The 26,251-nt window shown below is 40.4% G+C and overlaps 1 protein-coding gene across 1 annotated transcript in view; it reads right to left on the bottom strand.

The window, feature by feature from the left end:
• The window catches only part of PIBF1 (progesterone immunomodulatory binding factor 1), a 159,390-nt gene that overhangs the window by 7,397 nt on the left and 125,742 nt on the right, over positions 1-26,251 (bottom strand). Inside the window, exons 16-17 of the mRNA XM_080916617.1 lie at positions 20,345-20,429; positions 1,983-2,156 (exon numbers count right to left, since the gene is read on the bottom strand). Coding sequence (XP_080772743.1) covers positions 1,983-2,156; positions 20,345-20,429 — 259 coding nt within the window. The remainder of the gene's footprint in view (positions 1-1,982; positions 2,157-20,344; positions 20,430-26,251) is intronic.

Genomic DNA, 26,251 nt, shown 5'->3' with positions numbered 1-26,251 from the left:
AAAACACGAGACTGGATCATTCACCCCTTACTCCCTCATCCTATGCTCACTCAGAAATTCATTTCAAAGGGCTCGATACTAAAGCATATATGGAAGAGGCTACAGCAGTATTTCTGACTTTAGAAATAAAAATTAAATCATTCTTCTTTTGACATAGGGTCTCTCATTTTGTAGTCCTGGCTGTTCTGAAACTCACTAACTAACTCACGCTGGCCTCAAACTTAAGGCTAGCCTCCTGCCTCAGCCCCCTAAATGCTGAGAACACAGGCAGGAAATATTATATCCAACAAGGCACTGCCACTCACTTTCCAGAGTTTAGCTCCCTGCTGAGTATACAATGTCGTTTTAAGAGCTAAGAAGTTGGAGAGATAAAGAACTGATTTCTTCTCGACAGCAAGTGTGTGCTGACACGTTAGATGTGGAAAGAATGTGCAGAAGGAGTCTTGAGGCAAAGGCCTGGTTAGCGGAAAGGAAGGAGCCGATGAGTAAGCACAGCTGATGGAGCTGAGCTTCCCAGGCTGCCTAAGGAGACTGCTCAGATGAGCCTGCTGCAACATTACCACAGCACTACGGGCCTGCATCACTGCAGCCTGCACTGCTACAGCAGGGCCTCTGTTTGCAGTGGACTGAGGCTTTCTTTTTCAGATGGGAAGCTAAAGCTTAGGGAGAGCCTGTGCCCGCAACCCCAGCACTCTGCAGGCAGAGACAGGAATCTATCTGTGTGTGTAAAGAGAAGGCTGGGATCACAACTCCTGTGCTCAACTCATTTTTATGAGCATCTAGAGGACTTTTTTTTTTTTTTTTTTTTTTTTTGGTAAAAGTTCAAGGTCTCACTCAACTGGAATATCAAAGAAAAATGTTCTGGTTTTGAGTCTAGTAGGACTGCAAGCTAAACCTCATGTGTTCTCTGGACAGCCATATTGAAGCTGAGTAATTACTAATGGTACTCTGTAAGTCTTTTTGTAGTATTTGCTAAATTTCCAATTTTCCTAAAGCACTTTCTATACACTTCTCCATCCCCTTCTTCAAGACAGGGTTAGTACGCAGTTCAGGCTGGCCTCCAGTTCACTATGTAAATCAGGTTGGCTCTGAACTCCTGAGCATCCTTACTCTGCCTCCCACATTCTGGGAACACAGGCCTGCTATCCAACAACCCTTTTGTTTTTTTGGCTATCCATCCCTTTGTAATTTTAATTGTATTTTCCTACAGGGTCTCATCAAGTTGACCACACTGGTTTAGAACTTGCAATTCCCCTGCCCCAGCCTCCCAGGAGACTGAGATGGCGGGTACATACTGGTTAGCGTGGGCTCTTTTTATCCTGTGAGAGATTCAGAACACAACCTTGTACAATGAAAGGGAGCAGGGGCTGTTTGCTACCCTTTTTATTCTTATGCAATTAAAAGTGATTTTCCAGGGAGGCCACTCAGTGGGTTAAGCACTTGCCACATACGAGCATGGGAACCTGAGTTTGGATTCCCAGAATTCACTACAGCTGGAAGCAGTGATGCGAGTCTAGAACCTCAGAGTCCTATGCATGAGACGGGAGGTGGACACTGAAGAATCCCAGGAAGCTTGAGAGCAGCAGCAGAAAACAAGAGACCCGAGTTGTCCTCTACACCCTTATGTATGCGTGGCTCACATGGCCCCCCTGAACATGCAGAGGCACAGCCACATCAAGTGCATACCCAAAACGCAAAAGTCATGCAGAGTAATTTTCTGAGCCCCTTGTAATTTGTTCCTGTGGTGGGAGAAGGAAAAATGTAGACTTAGGATAATTTCTAAGCAAGTTCAATATGCTAATTAGAAATATAAAATCCAATTCTCATCTAATGTATACATTTAGGAAATGGATTAATATAGACACTGTTAGACCTTTGCATAATACTATCCAAATGAGTTTAAAACAAATATGATTGAGAAGAAATAATATATCTAGTGAGAAGCAGAGATTAAAATTCTAAATATTTTTAGCTGTACTTACAAATAGCGTCGGCTTGGGTAGAAATACATTATCTTCAGGCTCTCTTGGCATGTTCAAAGGCTTCGATGCTGGATTTCCTGTCACACTTTTTGATTCCATTTTTGTTAGAAGTAAGTTGTTCTCAGAATGTTTACTACACATATTAGTGATGATCTGCTTCATGGCTGCAAATTCCTGTTGACATATAAAGACAAGGAAAAAGTCAGTCGGCTCTGGGCAAACTGACTAGTAATGATCGACACTAGAGCATTTCTTTAAGTACATGGAATATATGAATAATTATGCCATATATAAGGAAAGTCATAAATGTAAAACATAGCAATTATGCAGGATTCTTTTTTAAAAGGTTTATTTATTTTATATATGTGAGTACACTGTAGCTGTCTTCAGACACACCAGAAGAGGGCATTGGATCCCATCACAGATGGTTGTGAGCCATCATGTGGTTGCTGGGATTTGAACTAAGGACCTCTGGAAGAGTGGTTAGTGCCCCTAACCACTGAACAATCTCTCCAGCCAGCATATGATTCTTAAAATAGTAAACATGACATTACTTTTAGCATTACAACTGACTTTTTTGTTTGTTTGTCGCCCCCCCCCCCAGGGTTTTTCTCTATAACAGCCCTGGGTATTCTGGAACTTACACTGTAGACCAGGTAGACCAGGCTGGTCTTGAACTCAGAGATCCCCCTTGCCTCTGCCTTCCAAGTGCTGGGTACAACACAATGACTTTTAATATGCTAGTGGTTGCTAGTTTTTCTGCATATTAGAGTCACAGGTACAGATGGTGACATGACTGCTCTGGAATGTATCTGGAGTAGATGGGTTAGCAACTATTACTGTTCTTTAATTGCTCTTTTGAAACGAAACCCAGGCCATGTGAATGGCAGGTCGGCTTAGCCTGATGACACCTTCTTCCGTCTCAGGCCATCTATTCCCTCGTGAAGTCTACACTGAGGAAGGCAGAGAGAGAACACAGGCGGTCCTGTGGGCACACCCTCAGTTCGTCAGTTTACTACCACTTTGTATTTCTTTAGCTGGAAAGTTCTGGAGCCTTTCATAGCTGGGAAATGGCGCTGGTTGGAGTTGCCATTTCTAATTTTTCTAGTCCTGGGGATTGAGTCCAGTGCCTTGTATGCCAGCCCCAAGAGACAGTGCTATGCTATGTATCATTACTTTGTAGCCCAGGATGGCCTGGGACTCAGGACAGTCCCATTGCCTCAGGCTTCATGCTGCTGGGATTTTAAGCACTCATCACTTGGATTTTAGTTTGCCTTTTTAGTGAACAATTAATTATGCTGAACTCTTTGAAGAATTTAGAGTGGAATTTGCAACCACATCCTTTCAAGCCGATTATTTTCCTCATGGACAAACTCTGGTTAGTGGATGCTGATGATTACTCACTAAAACCAACACATCAAACCCACATACCTGGGGAGATGGGGAGCTACCTTCTTTATCTGTAGAATAATGGTGGGCTCTGCTTAGGTGATTCCTTCCTTCACGCCAACACATGAAACTTAGGGCACCAGAAGGATGCCCTGCTCCCTGTTACTAATCTGTTTATAGACGTCAGCCCTGTGGCAGAGCAAGTCCCTACAGGCCACTCTTTTCTGGCTGTCATTAGTTCTATTTAGAACCACCTCGCTGGAGTAGATATTTTAAAACAGTCTGAGGAGTTTGAGCTATGCCACCTTACTAGACTCCAGGGCCAGAGGCGGAGCTGGAACCCATGGTGCTGGAGTTCGTTTCTCCTTTCTGCAGGGCCTCCTATGTGTTCTCTAACACACACAGGCTGTATGAATAGTCTCAATGATTGGGGCCATGATGAGATCCACCTGCTTTCAAGATCGTGTTATTTAACTTATGTAAAGAATGCAGCACTGATTTAATGTTAAGCTTATTCAGTTGAAACAGATTTTATTAGTTTTTTTTTTTCCTTTGACAAGGTTTCTGGTAGCCCAGGCTAGCCACTAATTTTCTTTGTAGGCACGGATGATTTTGCTCCCCTGAAAGCTGGAATTACAGGACTTTACCACGTGCTTATGTGGTTACGTATTTATGATGGCTCCCAGGCCTTTGTGGAGGCTAGCAAGCTTTTCATCAAGTGAATGATATCCTCAGCCTCGTGGTACAGCTGAGTTTGTGCATTGCTTAATGGGAAAGGAGAAAATGATGTTCTCCTAGTCTATCAAAACCACATTGTTTCAGCTGGTGTATATAGCAGGTTCAAGAAACAGATTTTCCTTGATGTTGATCAGAAGATTGGAAGGGAGATTAATGTCTTTGTTTCATCTAGACTATGATTCCCACAATTTGGGAAGTGAAGATGACAGTGACACTTTCATCCGAGAGCATAAACAATATTAACATGGTCTCTGATATCCAGAAAGAACGTTTGAAAAGCAGCCTGATTTGGTAAAATTCCTATTAGGATGACATTGTTACTGTGCACACCAGAATAATGCTTACAAGGTATTTCTCAGCTCTTTCATTTTTGGCTTATATGCTGAGCCCTTAATATGTTTAACATACAGCAATACAAAAGTTTATATTACTTACATATATACATATAATATATAATGTTTATTTTAAATAGGGGCTCATTGCCTAATCTTGTTTGGCCTGGAACTTGCTATGTCGAACAAGCACGTTCTGACCTTGAACTCACAGATTGCCCTCTGACTCTGTATTAAAAAAATTATACTTATTGTTTGTTTAATGTATGTGTGTGCATGTGTACACTAGAGGACACGCTTGGGCCATGGTTTGTGTGTGGAGGTCAGAGGAATCGAGTTCTGTCAGCTGTGAATATTTGCTTTGTGCTGTAATGTTCCTTCTAGTTCCTTCTAGTTTCTAATTTTGATTTCTAATTTATGAATGAAGTATACTTTAAATGGTTTCTTTTGGATGTTAGGGACTGTTGGCCAGAATGACAAGGTTTATCTGAAGAAGACGGTTTGTGTGGGCATGATGATCTTTCTAGCAGGTCTCTCTTTAGGGCTATCATGAAGAATACAGAATTCTTCCCAAAAAGTGAAAACGTGAGTGTCCCTCCATTCTGTCTAATTCTAGCTTATCCTTGGCTAAAGATTAATTTAAAAAGTCATTTCCAAAAATTAAAAAAAAGCTGTCTTTCTGGGATGTGAAGTACATAAAATGATTACAGTTATGAGTATGAGTGAGGCATGAAGGACTATGTGATCACACAGAAACTAAGGCAAAGTCAAAGATAAAACACAACAAAAACCCTATGTTGTGAGCTGGGCATGGCAGCAATCCTAAACACTTAAATGCCAAGGAAGGAAGACAGAATTCCAAGACAGTCTAAGCCACCTCAGGAGACCTGCCCCAAAACATGGGGGCGTGAAATTGAAGAGCTGCTTGTGACATTACTGATGATGGTGGCGGTTGTTGCCCGATCTCTGAGAGACCTCTTGTGAATCCCGACGCCCACCCACATCTTGGTCATTTCTGACGAAGGACTCACACAGAGTGGCGGCATGTTAGCACAGCTCAACTGCCGAGCAGCTGCTTAATGGGGCTGCAGAGCTGATGCCAGTAAGTTGCTCAAAGTTGTAAACTCTGCAAACATGTTGGCAAGGGGACACATAGATAGCATTTCTCGATGAAAATAGCTCTGACAAGTATAATGCAAACTATGTGCTCCCCTGGAGTACAAGGAAGTGTTTTTATATGTGAGCAACAACGTGTCAGGACCAACAGGCCAGACAAGTCTGTACATCTTTGGCTTTAGGTTATACTCGGTAGAAATCAACCTGGCTTTAAGTCAAGAACATACTTTGCATAAATTTCATTTAAGGGTATTTTTTAAATGATATTATACATTTTTATTTATTTTTATTTATTTAATTTATTTATTTATTTTTATTTTTTTAGGCAGGGTCTTTCTAGATAACTGTAGAGAATCTCAAACTCACGGAGCAGCCCAGGCTAACTTTAAACTGTGGTAATCACTGCCTCAGCTGCAGTCTCCAGCGTTGGGATTATAGCTGTGAACCATCATGCCTTTTTTTAAAAAAAGGAAAGCATTTTGCTTTACAAATTTTCAAAGACAAGAAGGTGGTGTCTCTCTCTCTCTCTCTCTCTCTCTCTCTCTCTCTCTCTCTCTCTCTCTCTCTCTCTGTGTGTGTGTGTGTGTGTGTGTGTGTGTAGAGATGGCTCAGGGGTTAAGAGGTCTTGAGTTCAATTCCCAGAAACCACATGGTAGTTCACAGCCATATGTAATGGGTTCTGATGCCTCTTTTGGTGTGTCTGAAGACAGGAACAGTGTACTCACATATATAAAATAAATAAATCTTTTTAAAAAATGTGCTGGAGAGATGGCTCCATGGTTAGGGACACTGACTGTTCTTCCAGAGGTCCTGAGTTCAAATCCCAGCAACCACATGGTGGCTCACAACCACCTGTAATGAGTTCTGATGCCCTCTTCTGGTGTGTCTGAAGACAGCTACAGTGTACTTATATATAATAAACAAATCTACAGTGGTACATGCTTTTAATCTAAGCACTTAAGAAGCAGAAGCAGGTGAATCTCTGAGTTCAAGGCTAGCCTGGTCTACATAGTGAGTTCCAGGACAGCCGGAGCTATGTAGTAAGATCCTGTCTCAAAACCAAAAAGTAAACCAGACCACCAAACATCAAACACCAAACAATGAACCTATCACCAATCAAGGAAAAAATAAAAAGGAAAGAAAGAAGAAACTGGGCCAGAAAGATGACTCAGTGGGTAATGCCACTTGGTGCCAAGCCTCAGGACCCAGATTTGATTTAAAAGATCCACATGATGGAAGGAGATAACCAACTCCCACACCTTGTCCTCTGACCTCCACACAATGACTGTGGTATCAACCTACTTCCCCATACAAAACACAGACTTAAAAAAATTAAGCGGGTCTGGAGAGATACTCAAAGATTAAGATTTTCAGCTGTCCTTTTAGAGGACCCAGATTCAAGTCCCAGCACACAAGTGGTGTCTCATAATGATCTGTAACTCCAATCCCAGGGGCTCTGCCTCCCTCTTCTGACCTCCATGGACACACATGCAGGCGAAGCACCTATACATATACAAATGTAAAAGTAAGTGAGGAGTGTAGCACGCTGGCTAGTGGGTTTTGGTCAGCTCGACACAAGCTAGCGTCACTGTAAAGACTATTGAAGAGCTGAGAAAATGCCTGTGTCAGACTGACCTACGGGCAGTCCTGTGGGACAGTGTTTTTACAAGTTAGTGACTGATGTGAGAGGACCCAGCTGTACAAGGAAGCGAGGCGAGCGATGCAGTGAGGGCCTTCTCCCACTCTCTGCACGCACTTCCTGCCCCGGACTCCCGCTCTCACTTGCTGGATGAGAGTAAGCTGAAATCAACCTTTTCTTCCTCAAGTTGCTTTTGGGAATGGAGTTTTATTATAGCAATAGTAAAGTATCTAACACACACACACACACACACACACACACACACACACACACACACACAATGTATGCATACACAAATGTGCACATGAACACACACGCACACATACCTGGCATGAGATAATCAATACTTTAATACAGAATAGGCTTTATGTTTGATAATTTTGTACAAGTGTTCTTAGAACATTCAAGGTTAGCCACCTTGAGTGTTTGATATATTGTTTTAAATGTATTTTCGTTTAGCATACTTTAGAAGTATGGTGAATCTACTGAAACATAACCCCACTGTAAGTCTAGGAGTGTATGTATTTACAGGTAACCAGCAACACTGTTAATTTTAACTCTTGTATTAAGAGAAATTAATTTGTTTTTAAAAGAAGAAAATGATTGCTGGCTGGCCATGGGCACACACGCCTTACTCCCCAGCACTTAGGAAGCGGAGCCAGGAGGATAAGGGTCAAGGTCACTCCTGGCTCCGGAGCTCAGTGCCACCTGCCCAGCACATGCAAAACTCTGGGTCCCCCACCTGCTCATGTAAATTTCATTAAAAGTTACTTGTTTGGGGCTTGATGTTGTGGCAGAAGCGGGTGGTCTCTGAGTTTAAGGGCAGTCTAGTATATAGAGTGAGTTTCACGACAGCTGGGGCTGTATAATAGAGAGACCTCAGCTCTAAAAGTGACTTATTCCATATTCTAAGACTTCAGTTACAAAAAGAAACAATAGGCAAAATAACTTTTATATGGCACGAAGTGTCAGAAAATAGTATTGGCATACGCTTCAGAGTTCTTCAGCTGGACTTAAGGGGTTAATCCCATTGTAGGGTAACCTCCCCTTACTACTGCCTGTGCCTCAGAGTGTACAGAGTGCAGGTGGAGGAAATGAGGTGATGAGGACTAGTTAGTATTAACTGAATATTTCCAATGTGCCAGGCTTTAAGTTGTCCATCACATAAAATTTAATTTTGGTTATTATATAGGAAGAAGTGGATATATAGCTCAGGTTTTAAAATGATGAGTAGTAGGCCAGAGAAGTCTAGTAAATTTATCTCGTTATTAAGAAGAGAAAACAGTATCCAAATGTACGTTTTTCTGGGTTCAAAGTGTAGATTATTTATACAACCAAAGGCTTCTGTTAAAGCCTTTGATACTCAAGTTTGAAAGAAAGCTCACATTATTTAACCCAGACCCACACATGATTAAAATATTCCCATTACACACACCATCTACGTGTATTCCACAAATACAACTATTATGAGTCAATAAAAAAAAAAAAAAGACATCTCCTTTGACCATATGGCCACTAGCTCAGGCTTCAAAAATAAAGGCAAATTATCAATTTAGCTTTTCTCTACTGAGCTATAAAAACAAACCAAAATCAATACTGCCCCCAGTTACCCCTCCCAGCCCCCCATCTGCCAACAAAAGCAAAATGAAGTCCTACATGGAAGGTGTCTCCTGGCTTGGATGAGCCACTTCCTATGAACTGCTTGTTTTTCTTTATGTTCTATCTTTTCTAAATGCCCAGTCCACCCATCTCTCTTAGGAGAGAGCAGGGATGTTTAAACATCTTCATTGTCTTCAATATATCCTCAAAACATTGTAATATGTTTCAGCTTTTGGCTGATCAAGTTCTAGCTCTTTACCCCAATGTTTTGCAACGGCACAGTATGTGGTGCCGTTCTCCATGTCTGAAAGCTCAGCGAGAAGTCCAGTGGTCATCTGAGTGACAGCAATAAGAGGTGACTGGGTCACTTCCATCAGTGATGAACAAACTGGGGTGTGAATGCTTTGAAGAAGTAGTGAGGTCTGAAGACAATCAAGTATGGACACAGTAAAGTGTGAACATATTTAAGGAAGAACACATGAAGGTATGACAACACTGAAGTCCATATTGAAGAATAAACATACAAAAGCATAAATGTATATAAATAAATGTATACTGTATGGACAACTGGTGTGAACACACCAAAATATGAACACACCAAAATATGAACACACTGCTGAATTATGAGCACAATGGAGAAGTGGAGGCACATCGGAGAAGCTTGTGATGAATCTGCTGTCACTGCTGGCTTTGCTTGGCCTGTCCTTATACATTCATTTAGTTGCTCTGTATTTCTGGTCTTTATTGGTTTGGCATGATCTAATAGTTCTTTGAGGATTTTTTCCTCTGTAATTCACATTCAACATCACTTTTAGCTTATAAATCTCCTCCTCCATTGTGAACACATTTTGGAATGTAGCTTATTTCAGGGTATATACTCTCTCTGACTTATGCTCAAAACATTCCATTCTTGTGTTAATTTTAGCTTCTTGATATGTGAGTATTAAGTTCAATCACCTATTAAGTTTACATCAAAATATCACCAATATTGTTAATTATGACTATAACCAAATATTACTGCTAGTATTTTCTCTTGGCTACTGCATATTTCAAGAGACCTCGACCTGTACAGGTGTGCTGTGTAGTATGTGTGTATGTGTATGAGAGACTGTGTATGCATGTGTATCTTATGTCATAAGCTACTATCATTCAAAGGGAGTCATAAAAACAAAGGATTAAAAATGACAGGGAGAGGCCATTTACTCATTTCTTATTAACAAAGATCAGGGCGGGCAAAACAATCAGTGCGTACAACTGTTTGCTCTGCAAGCTTGACCAAGCTGAGTTTAGTCTGCATCACCAGTGTGGAAATGCCTAACTCGAATTGTGCACACTTGCAAGCTCTTTGCAAGATGAGAGGTAGCCAGGACCACCACTAGTACTGCAGAAACAAGGGGTGTCATCGAGGTGCAAGGTAAAGTCTGCTCCCCAACATTACCCTCTGACTTCCACATGTGCACAAACCGAGCACGGCCCAACCTCCACACAAACCTTAAAAAGGAGCTTCAATAAACTCTTACAATAATACACATTTCATTCTTTAAAAACAAAGCAAAGGACACTTTGAAGTTGACAAGCCTCTACAGCACATAACAGCTATGAAGGTGTAACAGAAAAACCCAAAAGAGTATTTATACAACAGATGAAATATTTTTATGATGAGATATTTTATTGCTTCATATAAGACAGATTTATGTACAAGAAACAAGAAAAGTATTAACGAATCTAAAGAAGGTGTTTGAAAGAACGTGGCAAAAGCAGAGCAGAGCAGTTTGGAGCTCCTTCTAGTATGTTCTCTGAAGTGTGGACACAATGGTCCCTAGAGATTCACAGGCTGGGCATGCTGCTGTCTGTGATCCCGCACCCTCGACACTGAGGCAGGAGACTAGTGATGCCAGCCCAGAACACACAGTGACATCCTGTTACAAACTCACGCTATAAACTCAAATTCAGGGAGAGTTAACTTTCCAGAGAATGGAAAACTGAGCATAAGGACTGCTTCGTGAAATGGGAATAAGCCCATCACACAGCATGTAGGGAGGTCTACGTGCAGAGAGTGAAGGCAAAGGAACTATATGGCAAGACAGAAATAGTAAACATACTGTATCTGGCCAGGCTGCCTGCCCAGCAACCCTCGAGACAGACAGGTCTCCAGGTCCCCAGTGCTAGGATTACAAACATTTGCTACTCGCTTGGCTTTCTATTAGGGATGAAACTCAGGTCCTCATTCTTGAGAGTAAGTACTTTACTGATGAAACTATCTTCCTATCCCCTAAATAGCAAATATTATTTAGAAAAGATGGCTATTTTGGGGGGTAATCTTTTTCACTCAGTTTTTATTATTATTTTGAGGCAGTGCTTGGGGTGAATATACGTGTCATGCATACTAGACAAGTACTCTGCACTGCAGTGCAAGGTTTAACTAAGTTGCTCAGGCTGCAATCCATGCAGTCTTTAACTTGCAGTCCTCTTGTCAATGGTATTGAATAGATGGGGTTACAGGCCCATGCCATCAGCCATAAACAAAGAGATTTATCTTTTGAGTTTTGCATGGAATAGACAAAAGGCGTGGAGGGAAACTTAACACCCATCTTTTAGCTGTCTCCTTATTCCAGGTACACTTGCTTGGAAGCATTCCGTAACTGTTCCCTAATAGGGGACTTAGTACAAAATCCTTGACTTGAAAACATTTAAGAGTTTTAAAGAAGAATTTATAACAGCTCAAGATATATTTATCACTCTGCCATGAATTCACAGACCTTCACATGGGGAAAAACCTCTCTGTGTGGGCCTGGGGTACATATATCTCAGAGGCAGTGCAGGAGCGCTGCTCAGCCTCCCAGGCAGACCTGCAAAAAGACACTGACCCCCAAAGTAATAAAAAAACAAAAGAGAGCGACCTTACAGGCAACTATTAGTACTGTATGTGAGTTTTATAGCTTTCACTATAATGATTCTTTCCTTTTCCTTACCACTAACATTTGTTTAATTTTAATGTTTTTGCATTTGTTTTACCACTGACTTAATATTTAACTTGTAACAAGCACAACTACTGTTGATTAGAAATGCACAAACGTGAAAAAGCAATTATAGTTTCATTTAAGGAAATATTACCTTACTTATTTAGTGGCTTTTTTTCCCCCAGTCATATTGAATGTAAAAAGTAACTGACTAGGTGTATGAGAGAAAACAATGTAACAAGAAACTTTCCACAGTGAAGAATGAATCAAAAAGAGTGACACACAAACAGAAATATGCAATTTGTGGGGGCCCCTTATGAAGTGGAGAGCCCAAGGGGCACGTTGGATGTGAAATGCCCCTGACATCTTCCGAGAAATCACAAAAAACATATGAGTTAGACTCCGGGAACATAAACATACAGTCAAAGAATGATAATTATACTGTGACTTCACTTTTAAGAAAGCTGCCTAACTGCAGGGTTTGTTTCCTTCTTCTAGGTGACATGCACAGCCACCAGAAGTGGGTTATCCAGGGCAATGGAAGCCAGCTCAACTCTCAACTGAGCATGGCTTTATACACTGTAGGAGATTAGTAAGGAGTGATTGGTTAATGTGGGTTATATGCTAGTTGATGTGACTATGGGACTCCAGAAACTTTGCTGACAGAAGCACTGAGAAGGGACCGCAGACATGTTAGGTCTTAGATACTCTACAGATGCTTGTATTCCCCAGACACTTGATAAGCAGAGGCTTCGGAGGCTACAGTTATCATGTAACTTGGGTGTTAGTAGCAGCCTGTGCTAGACAAACCTTTCAGACATGACTTTCTATTGGCTACTTTCAGACAGTCTCTGCAATTGTTCTGGGATATATCAGTTTCTGATTTTTCCAGTTAAAGCGATATCAGTGATCAGAAAAAAGCAATTTTGGAGGAGGAAGAAATGAGAATCATAATACATGCTAATTTCTAAAACTATTTGATAGCTGTTAGTATGATTACTACTAAGAGATTTTAAGAATGCATAAGAAATTCTAAGATCAAGTCTTAAAAATAAATGCTGATGTTTGTAATTCTAGTTCTTGGGATACTTGGACAGGAGGACTGTTCCAAATTTGTGGCCAGCCTGAGCTATAGAATAAAAGCTTAAAATACCCAAAGTAAACAAATCAACAGAACCAGAACGGTAGAGAACTTCTTTGCCAGCTTACAAATGCAAGTAGTCTGTTTCTTTCTAAGGGGTTATCTTTGGGAGCAGAGGTGTTCAGTCAGGACACTGAAGATGTGGAAAGCTAAGGGTGTAGGGAGGTGAAAAGAGAGGAACTGATAAAAGATGCTGTAACGCTTTGGCTCTGGCCTCCTTTGGTTGGAGGATGCCAAGTTACACTTGTGTGTGTGTGTGTGTGTGTGTGTGTGTGTGTGTGTGTGTGTGTGTATTAACCTGAAAAGGTTGAGAGGTATTATATTGCTTGCCACTTGTCTCTGTATTGTTTTGGCAGCTTTTCCGAGTCCTCTTTATTGTGGAGATGTTAACGGATTCATGAGTCCTCCACAGTTTACTCAAGATGCTCTGGTCAGCTGAGGTGGGTTGCTGTCATCTGCTGCTCTAATATCCTCTAATGTACACTCTGGCTGTGACTTCTACTCCAGCTGCCTTACAGAAGTGAGAACCATTCGTTTTGGCTGGTTTTTCATTTAACACAGGGTCTCAACATGTAGAAATCACTATGCAGAGCAGGCTGGACCGAGCTCATAGCCACCTGCCTGCTCTGCCTCCTGAGTGCTAGAAAAACAAACAGACAAAACAAACCAACAAGCGTGGGCCACCATCTCCCCTCCTTTCTCCTCTCCCTCCTCTTCTCCCCTCCTCTTCCTTCTCCTCCCCATCTCATCTCATCCCTTGTCTTCTCTTCCTTCTCTGTCTCTCTGATAAGACTGTCCTATGTACTTTAGGCTGGCCTCAAACTCATAGCCCATGCTGATGCTGAACTATTCCATCCCCCTGCCTCAGACCTCTAAGAACAAGGACTATAGGTCTGTGCTACCATAGCCAGCTAATCCACTGTACCTCATAAATGACCATTTCGTAAGTTTCAGTGCATCATGTCAGGACAGATGTGATGGAATACAACTTCATGGCAGACAGAAGCCTCGAGAACCTGGCCTGACTTCTTGGCAGTATGTGCTGGTGCTGACAGGATCCTCTGCTCTTAGTGGCATTACCTGTGCTTTGTCAGCGTGCCTTTCCTCCTGAGCTCTTGGTGATGTCAGTGGCTCTTCACTCTGTAGCATGAGCCTCTTCCATGTTGGTGTTTCTGGGGATCCTGCCATGCACCTTTTGTTTTCATTCTGCGTACTCTCATGAGTTTATCTGTTTCCATGTTAAACACTGCTGTGACTCACATCTTTATTTCTAAACGAGTTCTCTCTTGGGCTTACAAACTTATGTTTTAACCTTGAAGTGATATATTCACATAGATTCACCTTTCTTACCCAAGTTTATTCTTCCTTCTACCACCACAGGTCTAGGATCAAGCCAGAAGCTGGCCATCCGCTCTCATTTCTCCCTCTTTATCAGCCCTGAATCCAACTACTAAGTACTGTGGTATGCCTTTAAGTGTGTCTACTGCTATCACCAGCAATCCAGTTCCAGTGAAATTCTGCAATAGCTTCCTACGTGGGGATCTCACTCCAAAGGATGTGGGAAAAGGCTTTTATAGCAGCGCCTTAAAGCTTGGGATAGTATCAAAATACACACTGGGTCAATTAAAGACATTCTTCCAACTCTCAAGAATTCATTTATGAGGACCTATGATTTGACCTCTGTAAAAAATATGTATATATTATATATGAAGGGAGAGGAAAAAGAAGCATTAAAAAATTAAAGGCTTGGGGGTGTAGCTTAGCTCAATGATAGAGAACTTTCCCCAAGAAGGCCCTGAGTTCAACTCCCAGCACTACAACAAACAGGCAGGCAGACAGACATACAAATGGAAGACAATCAAAAACAGAATTTTCAGATGTGATCATATTTCTCCTTCTCTTAAGGCAATATGAACAGAAGTGGTGGACAGGAAGTGACTCTTGGTGACCCTTAGGGGACAGGCTGGGAACAGCTGGTTCAAGAGGTCACAGTTCCTTCACTCAGTGCTCCAACCTCCAGTTTCTCAGCCCTGCTAAGAACAGTGCAGGGTCCATTTGTTTTCTTTTTTAAAAGATTTATTTATTTTATGTATGTGAGTACACTGTAGCTGCCTTCAGAAGAGGGCATCAGATCTCATTACAGATGGTTGTGAGCCACCATGTGGATGCTGGGAACTGAACTTAGGACCTTGGGAAGAACAGCCAGTGCTCTTAACCACTGAGTCATGTCTCCAGTCCCGCATTTGTTTTCTTTTACCAGCTTCTAAACCTGACTGCTTAAGGTTTCTATTTTATCTGTGCCATGAGGTGTCAATCCTAGGGCAAGGGAAGACAGAGTATAACTGCTGGAAAGGAAATAGCACAGGTCACTATTCAAAAGTAAAGGATGGGGGTGGGGTGATAACACCTCGGTGAGATGTTCAGCTGTGAGTTTCCTGGCAATTAGAAAAAAAAATAAAGTAGTTGTTTTTATTTTCTAAAGAAAGAGAGAAGGAAGGATATAGCTTCATCTCCAGGAATAAAATAAAACTTTCCTGGTAAAACAATAATTTATAATTTTTTTGTTTTGTTTTTGTTTTGTCTAAATGGGACTAAGCATAAAAAAATCAAGCTGACTTGCACTTTCTTAATTCACCAGTATGTAAGCTGTACATACGGTAGGTTTGCTTCAGTGTCATCTCACCATCAGTAGCTTCATCTGTGTCACCAGGGCCCACGGCAGAAGTGGAGTGCAGTGAAGGCTGAACTACAGATCTACACGGCAGTGCTTCATAGAGTCCTAGAGTACTTTTCCAAAATGGAGAGCTTGTGTTGGACTTTGTGCTTTTATGATGCCCATCATAAAAGCTGAGATCATGACAATAAATTTTGCCCTGATGGAAAGAATGTTCTGAGACACCTTGTCTTTACTGCATTTCGGTCTCACTGAGTACAGGAACAACATGGAGAACAGAGAAGAGGGTAGCCTGACGCCTGATCTCACAACTATTTATGCATGTAAACACTAAAAAACTAGTATTATAAGAGGCCAATAGATAATTTTATAACTGCTTCTTGTTGTTGCTTTTGGATCAGAATCTCATGTAGCCCAGGCTGGCCTTGAACCTGTTATGTAGCTGATAATGCTCCCCCCCCCCCTTTTTAACTAGATATTCTCTAATCCTCTCCCCCTACCCTTCCTCTTGCTTCCATGAAGGTGCTCCCTCTCCCAACCACTCTCCCCACCTCAGCACCTTGGCATTCCCTACACTGAGAAAACATGGCTTCACTGGACCAAAGGCCTCTCCTCCCATTGATGCCAGAGAATTCCATCCTCTGCTACATATGCAACTGGAGCCATGGGTCTCTCCGTGTGTGCTCACTGGTTGGTGTTTTAGTCCCTGGGAGCTCTGGAGGGTTTGGTTGGTTGATAATGTTGTTCTTCCCATGGGGATAATGCCCTTTCGAATCTTCCTGCCTCCTCTTCCCAAATACCACTATTCCTGGTTTTTATGAAGTTTTGGATATTAAATATGGAGCCTCAGGAATGGTAGGAATGCACTGTATCCACTGAGCCACACCCCAGCTCTATAGCAGATCTACTTCTAAACAGTATTGTTTTGAGTTATTGTTATTCTAACTTAGGAAAATGAAAACTTTGTACGGTCAGACTCCAAATGCTGTAGTGACAAATCTGCCCTACTTGGTGCCTTTCTCATTTACCAGCAGCTGTCAGTGTTTGACTTCGATGTGGCTCGTGACATGAACATGTAGCACACAAGAACTTTAAGACAAGTGGTCTGCCTTAAAGGTGGAGCTGCAGCCCTAAGTCAGAACAGTATCTGAGGAACTTTAAGTCTTCATTTGTTTTCTATCTGAATCATTCATTTAAACTTTTGAAATTTAGCTGATTGAAGTCATGACATAACATTAAATGATTTCCCCAGGGCCTTCTCTAGTATGAAGTAAGCCAATAAATTAGGTGCTCTTAATCAAGGTTTTGTCATTGTAACCAAGTGCCTGAGACAACAACCAAAGGGAAGATGGATTATTTTGGTTCAGTGCTTTTTAGCTATTATTTGAATTCATGAAAAAATGTGGCTTCATTTCCAAAATCTAGCATACTTCTTTAGAATTAAATAATTTTAATTCTTGAGGCAGAATTGAGACTCACCATTCTGAAAGGAAAGTCATAGACATTTATGATGGATCAGAACCCTTTGGTTCTGAACACTTACACATTCAGATTTAAAAACATACTCTGAATAACTCAGGCTTCCATAGTGAAGAAATAATCTCTCAGAGGCAGAGTTCCAGGAACTAAGTGAAGGCCTAGAATGCCCAAAGCCAGGAGAAAATGAGCATCAGCAAAGAAGCTCACTGGCTCTGCTACCTGTCACTAATGGACTTACCTACCTCAAGACTGTCTTACACTGGATAGAGTCCAGCTTGAGATGAAGCTCAGCTGAAAGCGTGCCTAGCACACATGAAGTCCCATGATTGGTCCCAGCAGCCTGATACCTAGTCATGGCAACATATACCTTGAAATCATGGTACTTGGTAGGTGGAGGCAGGAGGTTCATAAATTCACCATTGGGCTACAAAGTGAGTTTGAGGCTAACCTGGGGTACATGAGCCTGTATCAAAAAGCAAGAAAAGAAAAGAAAAGGAAAAAGAAAGAATCATTCAGGACTTCCTTCTTGCTCCTTACTTTGTCTGTGTTTGTTTTTAAGAGTTTCACTCTTGAGGCCAGTCTGCCTCAAACTCTCCATCTTCCCCCTGAGCACCTGGAGAGCTGAGTACAGGCCATGGTTGCCATGGTTACTTCTTTACTCTTGTGTCCATAGATTTTAATTTATGTGTATGTGCGTGTGCCTGCTTGACTGTATATGCACCATAGACATGCAGTTGCTCACAGGGGCCACAAGATGTCCTAGTCCTGGGATTTGATGTACCTATGAGCTGCCCATAGGCATGCCAGAAACTGAGCCCACAAATCCAAGCAGCAAGTACTCTTAACTGAGCCAACTCTCCAGCCCCTTTCCCTTTTCTAGCAAAGGCAACCCTCTAGCTCCTTCAACACTAGTTCTAGGACCTTTAAGCCGTTTCCAGGAACAGTCTCTAGTTAACCTCTCTCATCAATATTCTTCCAGTGATTTCTTCCCACATAGTTGACTGACTTTTTGTACATCAGAAAACAACTTTACTAATCTCGTAAATCAGTGATTTTTTAAAAAACATTTTGTTGTAAGAAAATAAAATTGATAGACACATTGTTGAAAAGAAGCAATGATTAAGATAGTTCACTGGAAAAATGCTTTAGGCCAACTCATTATACTTAGCAATATGTTGGCAAGGATACAGAAGGAACTCTTCTATTGCAATATAAAGTCCAAAAGCACACACACTCTGGAAACGTCTGTCAGTTTCTTACCAACATATGCTTACCCTGCATTTGTGCTCTAGCATATGACAAGGGAAAGAGAGGCCATGGTTTGCACAAATATCTGCATATAACTTTTTAGAGTGGTCTTTATCTGTAGATTTGATAATACATTTTAAAATTCAATACACAAGTATCAAAAACATGAAATCATAATCTAGATACAAAATTATAACTAGTATATTACACTGCCATATTAATACAAGATAAATGAAAGACTTAAATGTACCATAACATGACCCAAATAGCTGTCAGCCTGTGAATGATGAGTGGATTAGTGCACTGTGCTGTAGCCAGATAATATAATATGACATTGATCTCAGTTAATTAGAAAGCCAGGTGTAAAATGCTACATGTTGCTAATGTAATTTATATAACTTTCTACTAAAGAAAGGTAAAACTATAGGTAAAAAAAATAGGTTGACACCAAGGCACAAGACAGGGGAAAAGAAAGAAAGTCACCTCAAAGGGGACAGAGTTTTTGGGGTGGTGAGATTATTTTACATAGTGACACTGGTAGTAGTTAACAACTGCATTCATGTGCCAAAAGAAACAAAGAAATTAATGTCCCCCAAAGTTAAGTCATACTATGTATGTGTGTGTGTGTGTGTGTGTGTGTGTGTGTGTGCGCGCGCGCGCTTGAGGTCTCATGTATCTCAGGCTAACCCCCAACTTCCTATGTAGCTAAGGATGATCTTGAATTTCTGACCATCCTACACCTCTTGTCTGAATGCTGAAATTAAATCACCATGCTCAGCTTTATCTGGTGTGAGGGATGAAACCCAGGTCCTTGTACATACTAGACAAGCAATCTACCAGCTGTGCTTTATACCTGCCCCGTTTATATTTTCTAATAAATCTCATGTAAACCACATACTAATTGGTCAGTATACACTGGACTGAATGAATTTAAAGAGGCAGGAATGGTGGAAGGGAGAAGTGGGAGGAAGGGAGAAAGAATTCAAGGTTAGGTGAGTAGGAAGCGGGATAGAATTTGAGAGAAGGGTATGAACATGACCAAAATATACTGTTATGGAATATTGTATAATAAAGTTTATAAATTAAAAAGTTAGTTTCTCAAAGAATTAAAAACATTTGGTGAGCAACATTTAGGAAGTGGGAGGGTCAGAAGTTCATAGTTATCCTTGGATAGAGAGTTGGAGGCCAGTCTCAGACTCATCAGACCGTCCCTCTCAACAAAAACAACAACAACACTACACCAACAACACAGAAAAAAAAAAAGCCAAAAAAGAAGCACTTGACCTTTAGTTAAAGCTCAGCATGTCTACTGTGTGCTAAGACTGGGCATACTGTGATGGTAAGACAGAGGAACACTAGGAAACTTATGGTGGAAAGAAATAAAGCAGGGAGTGATTACATAATGTGGAAATCAGTGATTGAGATATAACAGTCAACAAGAAACACATTCCAGAAATGAATTAGTTCTAAAAATAAAGTACATTATGTCAGGAAAAGGATGAAGAGACTGGGGAGGATATGGCCCATGGAGGTGCATCAAGGCCTGGGGGCAAGGGAGATGCCTCTGGGGTGCCCATGTTGGGAATCCCTTCCCCCTGAGGGACCAGCCTCAGGATGGTTTAGTACAGAATAGAGCTTATTCAGGTCATGGTGTGAGCGTGGTGGGGGCGGGATTAAGAGGGTAGTAGAGGCAGAGAAAGAGATGGGGGGTGGGCGGGGGAAGAGAAGCAAGAGAACAAGAGCAAGAAAGAGCAAGAGAGGGAGGAGGGAAAGCACAAGAGAGAGAGAGGAGGGGGCAAGCAGCCCCTTTTATAGTGTCAGGTAACTGGGGCAGAGCATACCTGGCTGTTGCCAGGTAACTGGGGGGTGGGGTTTATAGAATCCCAACACATTACAAATCAAATGTTATAAAAATGGAGAGATCACAGCTAGCTACAAACAGAAGTCACTGATGACCACAGGACACCAGGATCCAATTATCTTAACTCAAGCATACATTTTGAAAATGCTCAAAAGTGGACAGATTATCTCAAGGTGGGACAAGTACCTCACGGTGATTTAGAAGCTGTTCCAAATCCAATGCCATCTGGTTCTTCATCTGCAGCAGGGATGACTTTTCTTTATTTAAGTTGCTGTTAAAAACCCAAGTTTTAAAAAGTGACTATGTGGTTTGAGTTTAGTTAAGAGAAAAGCAAAAAAAACAAAACAAAACAAAACAAAACAAAACAAAAAACCAAAAAACCCCCCACAAATTTGATGGTTTGAATTGGAGATAAATAGGGTTTGTAGTCAATAAAGACAGCAGAGCAGACACTGTAATACTTAGTTGATAAGTGCTTGGTTATTGTGCAAGAGGAGTTTTTGACCATTTGTCTATCTTGCCTGCTGTGGGCACATGACCACTCTTATTGACTGCTTACTTCTGAAATGTGGAAAGAAGTAAAGAGCAAGTATGTGCACATGGATAAACATCGAAACGAAATATTAGAAGTCAAATTGAAACACTTATTCCTAGAATGGTAGTATTGTATAATTTGTCACATAGTAAATTGTGAAATACATAATTTAAAAAAATCAGTCTACTGTAAACTTTGTAAAAACAATTTTGTCTCCAAATTCTTAATTTCCTTTTCAATGTCTATGTCTCCACTGTGACTTTTCTCACTGGTAAGCCCTGACTTATCACACTCTTAGGATAGTAAAGTCATATTAATATTCTAAGAAGTGACCAAGCATTGCTTTATACTATCTGTAATTGTACTCTCTGATGTATAGAAATTAGTGGGAAGAACCGAATGAAAATCTATATACTATTATTAGTAAAAATGATCTATGTGACCAGTTCTACAAGAATTGAGAAAAGTAATGATAAATCAAAGTAGCACATTTCTTCAACTGTTGAGGCAAAAATCTGCAAGGGTGAAGTTAGTAAGATGCATTTTGACATAAGACATCTTTAGGTTATATTTAATGATAAGTTATCAATTATCAAAATAATAGAAGGGTCTTTTGAACTTACAGAAACATAATGAGCATTCTGAAAAAAATTGGTAAATCAAAGGATTTAAAAACCCAAACCAAAACCCAAACAAATCCCCTCCCACCGTATCCGGAATAAGTCAACTTCCCCTGGAGGCATCTGTTTGCTCTGGAGGAGAGGCTGGAGGCAGTTCTGACTGGCTTCCTACTGTGCCATTCACTCAGCTGAGCCAGGCAAATACAGTGCTCCACTGAAAATCGTTTGCACTTCTGTAGAAGTGTAAACTGCTCAGAATGTCAAAGGGATATGCGAATTACCTAGTGAATGATTACATAAAGCGCTGAACACATAAAACTCTACATAAATGCTGTACACTATTACTAACTTAGAAGAAAAACCCGCATCAGAGGAAAACAGTAATTAAATGCCAATAAAGGCCAGCAGCTCAGCAGAAAAACAAACTGACAGCAGAGGTAGGCGCCAGGGATCCTACTAAGCCTAGCAGCTGAAAAGAATGACGTGGTGTTCGCCAGGCTCGAAGGCAGGGTAAGCATCTGATAGTTTGGAAATGCTCAGATTCGAAGCTATTTATACTTTTATATTCTATCTGAAGATCCGTACTCCTCAAAATCAATCTACAGTCCAGCAAACAGAACTAGGTTTTTTCAAGGAGTGTTTATGTTCTTATACATATACACAATGCCTAAACACTTGCTCATATGCAACACACTCTCTCTCTCTCAAACACTAATACACCTATTAAATAAACTACAGTACAGTGGGAATGGATTGTTGAAGTAATTAAAGGATCCTGAGGGGTATTTCTAGAGAGGCGTTGTATATGGCATCTAACTTTTCAAGAATAAAGGAAGTACTCCACAACTGAACAGCAAAACAGCCAACAGCCAACGACACATACTGTGGAAGCCAAGCTGAGGGGCTGGGGTGGTGGTGGGATAACAGAGAGTAGCTGTTGTATCTGCATGATAGCAGTTTTCATCACAAGCAGCATGGTCCCTTCAGACAACGTTTCCTCGACTGGACGATCCGGGCATATCCTTGCTCTAACATATTTAAATCACAAGGGACACTACCTTCAACATGGGCATTTCTAAGATTTCACATGATAGACTGTGCTAACAGCACTGAGAGGAAGCAGGAATTTAGTCTTCAAAAGTCATAGTTTCGAACAGTGGAAACTTACTTTAAAAATACAAAGCTTGCATGTGTGACTCATAAAGCTACAACAACAAAAAAAATCTCCTTATGAGCACATCTATCTTGAACGGTATATTACACCAGTAATTGTTCATTTCACAGTTAATTATTACTTAGAAATTCATGTTTATGGCTCTGTCTCACCTGCTATATGAAAATGTATTCCTGATATATTGTACCTTAACTTCCTGAGTCAATATAGTGTGGCTTAGCCAGAAGTGAACAATGGCGTCTTTCTTCTCTGACTACTTAGTTAGGAATAAGCTGAGCTGACAGCAGGGGTATGGTGATCACTCTGTTCCTGGTCCACTCAGATCCAAAGTGGAGATCACACTGTTTTCCAGACTAACTGTCTCTTGTGGTGAGGTGGACAGTTAACATGCTACTTTTAGAACAGATTACTACTTTAATGACAGGGGAATTCAGAGGGGTTACTAGCAACATCTTAATGTGAGCTTTCTGACATGTTTCTGATCATTTTCCTTCAGTACATATTTGCTCTAACCTTTCTGGATACCAACCGCACTGTATATAATAGGTTGGCTGGTATGGCACAGTGGTAGAATGCTTGCCTGAATAAATTCTAAGTATTTAAATTGGTAAAGGTTAAGGGTAGTATGGTATTTCTTTGTTGGTTAAGACAAGGTCTCACGTATCCCAGGCAGGCGAGGTGTCAAGCTCCTACAGAGCTGAGGATGAACAAGATCCTGAAACTTTTAAAAAAAGATTTGTTTATTTATTATATATGAGTACACTGTAGCTATCTTCAGACACACCAGAAGAGGGTATCAGATCCCATTACAGATGGTTGTGAGCCACCATGTGGTTGCTGGGATTTGAACTCAGGACCTCTGGAAGAGCAGTCAGTGCTCTTAACCACTGAGCCATCTCTTTAGCCCATCTTGAAACTTCTTATTAGTTTGTTGCATGAAAGAGAGAGAAAGAGAGAGGGAGAGGGAGAGGCAGACAGAGAGACACACATGGAGAGACATGGGTCAGTGCATGTGCCTATGTGGAAGCCACTGGAAGTAATAAGGTTTTCTCTCATTCTGCAGTATTCCCTTGGATGGTCTCTTACTAAACCTGGAGCTACGGCAGCAGCAAGCTCCAGTGATCCTCCTTACCACATCCCCATAGCAGTGATTGCAGGTACAGTGGCCACACCTAGTTTTTTTAGTTTTTTTTTTTTTTTTTTAACTTGTTGTTAAGATGTGTTCGGGATTTGACCTCAAGTCTTTGTGTATGCACAGCAAGCATTCTTCCCCTCTGAGCCATGTCTCTAGCACTGTAACTGGCTTCTGAAGGTTACTGCCACATCTTAGCATTTATACATGTACAGAGGCAGGCTGTCTAATACCACACCACGCTATGATTTTTCACAATTCTTCACCTGGGAGGAAGGTATCATATCCCATCAAATATTAGTTCAGAATCTGTTAACATATATCATGAATTTATGAAACAATATTTTGGTAATCTGAGCATGGTGGTGCACACCTTTAATCCCAACACCAGGAAGCAAAGACAGGTGGATCTGTGAACTTAAGAACAACCTGCCTTAACCTAGTTTAAATAGCGGGTTCTAGGACAGCCGAGGCTACACAGTGAAACCTTGTTTTAAACATATATTCTGGTAGCTAATCCCATGATTGACCTAGCTTTATGATCACTGTTGCTATAATTATAATTTTTGTTCAAATCCAACATTCTGAGAAATGTTATTTCTCATTTGTAAAATAATTACCAACAAATACCAATAATGTCAGTCACTTAAATTTAGAGAGTATACTATGTATATTATAAAAATACTATCTTGATCCTCAATATAACTATATAAATTAGGGAAATTAATACCACTCTCACAGATGAAGAGGCTGACTGCATAGTTCAATGCCATAGCCATTAGCTAGTGTGAAAATTAAAATGAAAATTAATTTAAACATGTGGGAAACTATCATCTGGCTATCATTCTGGCTAGTTCAGACATGGAACTTTTATTGTTACAGAAAGTTTGATAAGATAATAAGATAATAAAGAGCATTACTAACTTGCCTCAATTCAAAGAGAAGCCCTGGGCTATATCGTAATTCATGTAAACTATTTATCGAGTCAGCAGAATGTATCCTCTAACTTTAGAAAGAGATCTTACTCTCCTTTTTAATTATGAATGATGCATGAGTCTGCGTGTGGGGCTGTGCACATGTGAGTGTGGGCACAGCAGGGACTAGAAGAGAGTGAAGAAGCCCCTAGGGCTGGGGCAGCTTGTGCTCTCTCCAAGTGTAGTGTACACTCTCAGCTACACTGTCCTGTGTGCCTTTAAGACTTAAGAAAAAAAGTTGACTTATTATGGAATATTTTAAATGAACAGTATATATCTGTCATATCATCAACTCAAAGCCTTGCTTTTAATAAATATCTGTGTCTTAGTTGTGCTACTTAAGGAGAAGTTATCTATCCATTCCCCAGGGCAGAACAGAGGGAGGCACTAAGACATAAGGCTGGGACTACAGAGTTACTAAGTGGGAGAGAGGGAATCAAATGTGGGTTCCACTGCCAAACTGTATGTCTTAGAGGACAAGCTGCTTACTTTTTCAAGACATTAATTTACCTATGTATTTTTTTCTAATAGCTAGATATTTTTTTTATGTTAAACATTTCTAGGTACTTTGATTTTTAGCAAAATAGTATCTAAAAATTACTTCACTACAAATATAAGAGGTATTTTTCTTTAGGTTTTTACATATCTGTTCTCCAAGATTATTAAGGTAAAATGATAGTATTATGAAATATCAACTGTAATAAATATAGAACGTAACAAGACAGAGTTTCATCTTTAGTTTTGTCCTCAGTTTACCTAAAACAGTGACATGCTTAGCAGATGACAGAAGACATACTTACAGTGAAATCCATTAACTAGGTGAGTTAATTTGTTAGAAATACTTTAAACTTTAACCAGTAATTTTAAAAATAAATTTTATTTTGACGTTAACTGTATGTATCTGACTTTATTTTATCATATCACCAAACAATTAAGAACACACATAAAGTCCTGGAACAATCATTTTGGTAGGAATTATGAGAGATGAAGAAGGTTTGTACAGAAAGAACACTTACACTTCAGAATTCGGCAGAAATAGTTCAATTTTCTTTTTGGCTGTACATCTTAGGAAACTGTTCACTAATTTTTTTTGTTTCACATTTATAGTAGTTTACCGGTTACTCAGAAATTTTTTTTTGATATAAAAATTTTTATATCAAGCTTAAATGTAATAACTAAAATAGCCAACTACTCATGAGTCAAAACCTTTTTCTCAACGTATAGTATCATTCTTTTTTTCCTATTTAAAGAAACTAAAATAGATGCAAGAGAGCTCAGCAGGTATGGGTACTTGGTGCTAAGCATGACACACACACACACACACACACACACACACACACACACACACACACACACACACACACACACTGATCCATTAGACTTCTCAACGAGCAGATTAAAGAATGTGAATGACTGACCTGGTGCTCGGTAATTGGCACTTGGGAGGCAGAGGAAGGCAAATGTCAGTTTGAGGCCATTCTGGTCTACAGAGCTATCTTGAGACAGCCAGGGCCACACAGAAAAACCCTGTCACAAAAAAACCAAAAAAAACAAAAACAAAAACAAAAAAACAAAAAACAAAACAAAACAAAACAAAAAAACCAAAAAAACAAAGGCAGCCATTCTAGAAAGAACTTGAGTGACCATTAAGTGAAGCA

The sequence above is a fragment of the Micromys minutus genome (genome assembly GCF_963924665.1).
Source record: "Micromys minutus genome assembly, chromosome: 5".
Taxonomy (NCBI): Eukaryota; Metazoa; Chordata; class Mammalia; order Rodentia; family Muridae; genus Micromys; species Micromys minutus.
The sequence above is the reverse complement of the archived record's forward strand: the minus strand, read 5'-3'. Positions and strand labels throughout refer to the sequence as shown.